The 7,240-nt window shown below is 26.2% G+C and overlaps 1 protein-coding gene across 1 annotated transcript; it reads right to left on the reverse strand.

Annotated features, from left to right (window-relative positions):
• Positions 1-298: 298 nt before the first annotated feature.
• Positions 299-6,957, reverse strand: LOC135926984 (polypeptide N-acetylgalactosaminyltransferase 1-like). Its single transcript, XM_065462917.1, has 12 exons — positions 6,871-6,957; positions 6,461-6,529; positions 4,642-4,807; positions 4,289-4,455; positions 4,030-4,243; positions 3,730-3,900; positions 3,530-3,647; positions 1,987-2,167; positions 1,439-1,578; positions 932-1,027; positions 488-619; positions 299-436 (listed from the first exon to the last, which is right to left on the reverse strand). Exons 2-12 carry the CDS (start codon positions 6,522-6,524, stop codon positions 299-301), a joined length of 1,587 nt encoding a protein of 528 aa, XP_065318989.1. The 5' UTR covers positions 6,525-6,529; positions 6,871-6,957.
• Between the last annotated feature and the right edge of the window lie 283 nt (positions 6,958-7,240).

Raw genomic sequence — 7,240 nt, forward strand, 5'->3', positions numbered from 1 at the left:
TAATATTTCATTCCGCATTGCTATATAATTGACAAAATCTGGCCATAAAATATTATATATTAAGAATCAATAAAGTATGTTTTTTTTCAAAATAAGACATTATAAATATATACTTGTTTCAATATTTTATATTGAAAATTCATTTTGTTGTGTAGGAAAAAATATTAATACTAATCCTTTATTAATAGGAGCATGGAGTTCAATACCGAGATATTTATAATACAACAAAAATACTGAAAAATAAATATTTTTTAAAATAAAATCTATTAGCGAATATTTATTCTATTTAAAATGGAAATCAAAAGATGTTTTCGAAGATCCATTTGATATTATTACTACCTTCGCATAACACAACACCAATTTCATAGTTCAACTCCAATCGAATCTCACTGCTAATACATAATGAAACATTATACGCACTTTTGATATGCCCTGTCTATCAAATTTAAAAAAAAATTATATATATTTTTATTTTTAATGCTTTTACCTTTGTTATGAACCATTTTTGATTTGGATTTTGATTATTGCAAAATTTAAGCCTCAAAGATTGTTTTATTGGCCAATATTCGACGCAAAAATCATCGTTTCGAAGTTGATTATAATGGTCATGATAAAAAATCTAAATTTGTAAAATGCTTATTTTTTTATCCTAAAAAATTTATAAATTCTATATTCCATTCCCAGATTACATATATAATAGTTAAGTAATTGCTAAAAAAAAATCGGCAAATTCATTCAGTCTACAGACGCGCGGCAAAACAAATTTATCAAGCACTGAATCATAAATTAAGAAAATCCCAGATTAATGTGACAGTTTTCGGGCTAAAAACTAGGCTTCGCCGTTTTTTTTAGTAGGTTAAAAATAAAGCAAATAACTAACTATATTACCAAACTAAACATCATTGAAAAAAATTTCTAAAATAGGGAAAACCTGACCATGACCACCATGACATTTAAACAATTCCAAATCGTCCTTTGCGTCTCCCCTCCTACTGTCCATGCATAAAGATGAATTTTCTCCGTGAATCTATCATTTTTTAATTTTTTTTATGATCTACAAGTTGTGTTGTTAAGCGACTTGATTTGAGCTGATTTTTAAAATTTTTTAACTCAATATTTTTGCTTAAAAATATTGCACAAGTCTCGAGATTTCCCAAATATATGTCCAAACATTTATGATATCTATGGACAAAATCTTCAGGCTTATGTAACATTTTTCTGTCTTTAAAATATAGCCATTTTTAAAAATTGGCTCAAATCTAGCCGTCAACATTATTTGCAATTAAAAAAAAAATTGTTTTTGAAATACTAAGTATGAATAACGTATTATACCTATAAATCAATATAATTTAATCATAAAAAAATTTAGATAATTATTAATTGGTATATCTAAAAAAAAAAATTTTAATTTAAAAAAAATATTAATCAATTTAATTACATAGTATAGAGAAGACAAATTTAAAGGCATCTGAAAATCTCGGTATATATTTTCCAAAAACCAACGAAAGGGTTTGCAATTTAATCGTTTCTTCAATTCCAGTCTTTCGCCAAAATAACCAGCATTGATTTTCAAACTATCTATTTTATAGAAAAAAAGAAGAGATATAATTAGAAAATATATTGTTTCAATATTTCAATTTAAATATAATAAATGATAAGTAGTCAATTTTCAAAAAAAATGAGATGAAAATAAGACTTTATGAATATTATTTGGAGCCCTTTAGATCTACATCCTCTAAGCCGATGATCTTGGTACTACTCTACCTTCCCCTTATAGTTGACTTGAATAAATGGACAATGGTTGTGTATGTTAATTTAGAAGATACAACTTAGTTTACTCCCACCTACCCCTACCTGAAGTTTTAATGACTTGTATATAATTGTGTGCACTAGTATTTAAAAAAAAGTAACTCAGAGATTAAAGCTAAATATTTGGGAATTTAAATTAGAATCAAATTTTTTGAGCGATTTTTTTAAACATTTTACCCTTATTGGCTTTGTAATAAAAATCTTTCCATTCATCAAACCAAACCTCCACTAAACGCTTCTGATTTCTGTGGATTACGTTTAGAGCTCCACCTGGAAATGTGTAAGGAGAATTAACACGAAACACGTGACCTACTCTAGAACAGGGTATTATTTCTAAAGTTCCTCCACATAGCCACACCTATAACATAAAATTTTTCGTAACCTTTTTAATTTTAAAATATCATTAGAAAAAATTTAAAATTACTATTAAAAAATAAATAGTTTGCAAATAAACTAATAATAAATGGATAATGTATATTCGAGTTCGACCATTAAATATAATACATGTTGTGTATATATGTTAGTGTAGTGTTGTCAATAACTCGATTCGGATTAAGTTTTAAAACCGGCCCGAATATAATTTTAGCTAAAATAATATTATGTAAGCCTGAAGAGTTTACTTATAGATGGCAGAAAGGCTTGGATCTCTATTTACCAAATCTCGAGGCTTACATAATATTATTTTGGCTAAAATCTTAATCGAGCCATATTTAAAAATCGACTCGAACCTGCCTTTTTAACAATACAATGTTAGTGTTAAGTGTTTTTTCAGTCAATGTGTTATTTTTTTAAACTTTTAAATCATAATTTTGAGCGCATTTTTTACAATTTAAAATCTAATTTGATAGGGAAATGCATTCCACGTTTAGAAATTCTATATTGCAATTTTTAGAAACTTTGCCATGAACTTTTGAACTTAATATAATTTATAATAGTTTTAATCGATATTTTATATAAATCATATTACCAAGAGTTTACAAAAAAATTGTCTGAATTCATAGGGGTAGTTATTTCAAACATGTTGGAGTATATTTCTGTTAAAATCAAATTTTTAAATCTAAAAAATGTGGCTCTAAAAATGATTTCACGTTGGAGAAAATAAGATATTGACAAAAAAACACATTTACGCTAAACACAATATTGTTAGTGAAAAATTTTCCATCTCAGGAAGTAAAACGACTTATATTATTTTATTTAGTAAATGCTAACAAAAATTGAAAAACAGAATGATTCAAGTTTTGAAAAAAATTACCATCCACAAATATTATTTAAAAAATTTATCGAATAACCTGGCTCGATTTTCTCTCTAAAATTCTATATTCCATTTCCATGATAAAAAAAACTTTGAAAAACATACAATTTTCAAATTCTTCAAGAAAAGGCGAAAGAATAAAGGCGGTAAAGGAATATAAGAAATTTTTAATTTTTTTTTTCTAGAAAGAAAGATTTATAAAACATTAGTTGCGAGCTTCAAATAATAATTTTAAGATCAATATCGACGCCCACTCGAGACGATAATAGAATGGTCGAACTCGGATAGATCCTTGCAGGGCGTTTATTTATGGGGGTTTTGGTAAGGACTGAAATTTGGAATGACTACTTTATGATATTTTAGCTAAGGCTTAAAAAAATTTTACATGAGAAAAATAATTGATATTCATTTTTATTAAATCAAAATTTTACTAGGGTTTTTCACAAAAGTATCAAAAAATAAAATTACTCTTAGCGATAACTCCAAGTTTTCGGAACCCCATACTTCCATTCCTTCATCATATTCTCCCAAATATTTAAAATAATCTCTGTCAATAGAAAATAAGCCTCCTGCATGGGTTGGCGTTCTAACAAATAACATAAACATTTATTATTACTCTAAAACATATGAATATTGATTGAACGGGAGATTTTTATTAAATAGTTTACAATATAGGTTGAGATCTGTCATGATTACGTCTCTCCATTTCTTTAACAGGGCAATCGTACCATCTAAAGTTAAGGAACCAGTCAAGACCTCCAATCTTTAAATCGTTTCCAGGCACATATTCAAATGAATGGGCATCTATTGCGTCTATAATTGGCGCTACTACTTTTGTTCTGCATATATAAATGATAGTTTATTTATTTTGTTAGTGGCTTATTTTTAATAATATACACTCAAACATTTTTAACCTCTACACCATTTTTTCTAATTTCTCTTCAATTACAAATGTTTCTTGGATTTACTTATCGTCATAGATTTCACTGAGTAGTGGCTCTAACCATCCATCATTCACTTCACAATGAGCATCTAAAAACGTCAAAACTTGACCGACAGCAATCCTCGATCCAGCCAATCTAGCTCTTATAATACCCGATCTTTCTCGTAATCGAATAATTACTATTCTGGTTATTTGTTCTAAAGTCTTTATATAATCATCTAAAGGTCTTCCGAGATGTGCTATTGCATAGATTTTAAGATAAATTGAAAATGATAATAAATTACCCATATCACTGAAATCATCTACTAAAATGATTTCAACTAATAGATCTTTAGGCGTGCGATTGATTATGCTGTGAACATTTCGCAGCAAAGTAGTCCAAGCTTCGTTGTGATATACTATGATAATACTGGAATTGGGTAAATTCCATGGGTATTGTTTGGCATAACATCTGTTACGATTTTTTGAGTAGTAGGAAATGATAATATACCAGAATTGGTGACTCAATTTATAGAAAGTAAATATATTAACAACATAAAATATGAAGCAAGATTTATTTAAATGCTTAATAATTTGTGTAGTATATATTATTAATTCTGTTAGCTACATTATTTGAAAGGTATAATTTAATGATAACCCTGGTGCTCTAGTGTCTGGAAGAGTCCTATTGAGAGCTATCAATTCACTCACAAACACATCAAATTGATTTTCGTGAAATCTTTTTTCCCTCGCATCATTATAATCATCCGATAATATTATCTTGGATCCATTTTCTCCTAAACCTAATCTTATATAACCTGTTTCTTCATAAATTTATCGAATATTTATTGTATATTTAATGTAACATTGACATTTGTTAGTAGTATTAAAGTTATTTTTGAAAAGTAACTGATTATAGTTATAAAATACATTTTATGAAGTAACCTAGTTACAAGTTACTTTTTTAAAAATAACTAATTTACGTTCACTTTCTAATGAATTATTTATTATAACTGAACAAATATAACTTTCTATTGTAAAATATATATTTCAAATTTTACCATTTGTAAACATAAACGCAAAAAATGAAAAAGAAATATTTAATAATAAATAATATTAAAACAAACAATGTTTATTTTTTATAAAAATTTTGGCCTTAATAAATATTTATTGGGCGGGTCTATTTAACATAAGGCTCCTTAAGCAGCGTTCAAAGCCTGTTTTAAAGCAGTCAAAAGTTTGAGAACTTTCAAAAGTTTGAGAACTTTCAAAAGTTTTAGAACTTTCAAAAGTTTTAGAACTTTCAAAAGTTTTAAAACTTTAAGGAAACCAAAATTATGTTTATTTCTTTATTTAAAAAAACACTTATTTCATGTTATTTGATAAAGTTTTCAAAGTTTACGAATTAAATTAACAGTTTTATTTTATTTTTTTTTTATTTTAAATAATTTATTGAACGCGTTTTTTGAATTTGAAACTCCGGAAATGCATTCCAATATGGGCAGAATACTTTTCCTATAAATTTCAGACAACTTACAAAATAAACCCTTTGAAAAAATTTTGATTTATATAAATTTTCAATAATTTTTCCAAATTAGTTTTTTTCAAAATTATCTGAAATTTATAGGCTAGGTATTTAAATTGGAAACAAGTTCCGGCAAAGTCAGGTTGTTTAAATTTTAAAAAACGCGCTCATTAATTTAAAGTTTAAAAATTAGTTCGCTAAAAATATCAATAAGATATTTTTAATCATTACATAACAATTTTCACAACAATTTATAATATCAAATGTGGAAAGAGAGAGAAAGTCAGCACAACTTCAATTTGTAAATAAATCAATATTTTCCTATGAATACAATCAGGGTTTAACAAAAATCTTCAGTGCCCAAAATTTTGAGCAAGAAATCTTTAAAAATCAAAAAAATTGAGGATCTTTTCATAAAAAAAATTTTAAAAGATTTTTGAGCAAAATGAAAAATGATTTTGTAAAAAAATCTTCCTTTGAGCATGCTCAAAATTTTTTTTATTCTTTTTCAAAAAGAAACAACAAAGGGAAAATAAAAGAGGATTTTTTTTAAAATTTTTTTTTACAAAAAAATCTTCACATTTTCTGTTCAAAAGAGCAAGGATCTTTAAAGATCTTGAATTTTGAGAAAATATTAAACCCTGATTACAATACAATGTTTTTTAAAAATCAATAGATCAGACCCTTTTTAAGTTTAAGTCTTATCTTTCCCAATTATAAATTTGTTTTGGTCAAAATTATCTTCTATAAACAATGTGTAATTAATCTTTATCCATGTTAGACATATCCATCGCCTCATATCTGAATCCCGGATAAAATTCAATTTTGTTAAATTGCGTTGTAAATTAATAAATATTAATAAAAAATTTAATTTATAAAATGACATCTCCTAGAAAACTTCTTGCAGGTGCCTATGGTGCGTAATTTATGAACCATACATATATAATTTTACTTTTAGGAATAACCCTAAATTCGGGGTTATTAGTTGTTACATTCGTATCGCTATCGTCTGGCATACCAACTACAAATTATTTGAATGAATAGCATTGAAGTAAGTCGTTAAATTGATTTTATTAAGCTAACTACTTTATATTTCTTAGTAAGTATGATTTTCTTACAATGGCTAATCAAATATTTCATTTAATAACTCTTAAGTGGTAAGTAGGGCGAAAAAACAAGTTGCCAAAAAAAGAAAACTAAATTTAACATATAATATTTTGAAAATAAAATTGAGATATAAAAGAGCTAATCCTTGTTATATCATTTAATAAAATCCTTTTATTCCTATGAATATCTATTTTTATAAAATATAAATATGCATATGTATATAAAATATACTTCGTTCAATATCATTCCCATTACCTACGTATGGAGGGTCATAGTTTAATATCGGATCATACTCAGGGGTGCTATTATAATAATTATGTAGATCGTGTAGATTAATTTCGCATTTTTTGCGCATTGATATACGAAGTAAATTTTTCTCAACTAAGATCATCAAGACGAATATATCTATCAGAATCCACACCAAAGAAGTCATTATAATAGCGTAAAATAAGTCGCGTTTGAAAGCTGATTTGCGTCCCATGGAAATGTTTGATTTTCTTTTACCTTTAGAAGGATGGGAATTCTTTTAATAGATTAAATATACTATAATTTAGAGAGAATCATAATTTATTTTTTGAGTATCTGATATATATTTTTATTTTGATTAGATTTTTTATTTATGGAT

This window comes from Gordionus sp. m RMFG-2023, chromosome 3, assembly GCF_954871325.1.
Source record: "Gordionus sp. m RMFG-2023 chromosome 3, tfGorSpeb1-WG-v2, whole genome shotgun sequence".
Taxonomy (NCBI): domain Eukaryota; kingdom Metazoa; phylum Nematomorpha; class Gordioida; order Chordodea; family Parachordodidae; genus Gordionus; species Gordionus sp. m RMFG-2023.

What these genes read in the sequence shown, in the direction of transcription:
- LOC135926984 (XM_065462917.1), bottom strand. Translation starts at nt 6,524, where the DNA reads ATGCCAGACGATAGCGATACGAATGTAACAACTAATAACCCCGAATTT. An exon ending in ACTTGGAGTTATCGCTAAGA is followed by an intron (nt 2,168 to 3,529) that starts GTAATTTTATTT and finishes TTTATGTTATAG; the next exon opens with GTGTGGCTATGTGGAGGAAC. An exon ending in GTCATGGTGGTCATGGTCAG is followed by an intron (nt 620 to 931) that starts GTTTTCCCTATT and finishes TTACAAATTTAG; the next exon opens with ATTTTTTATCATGACCATTA.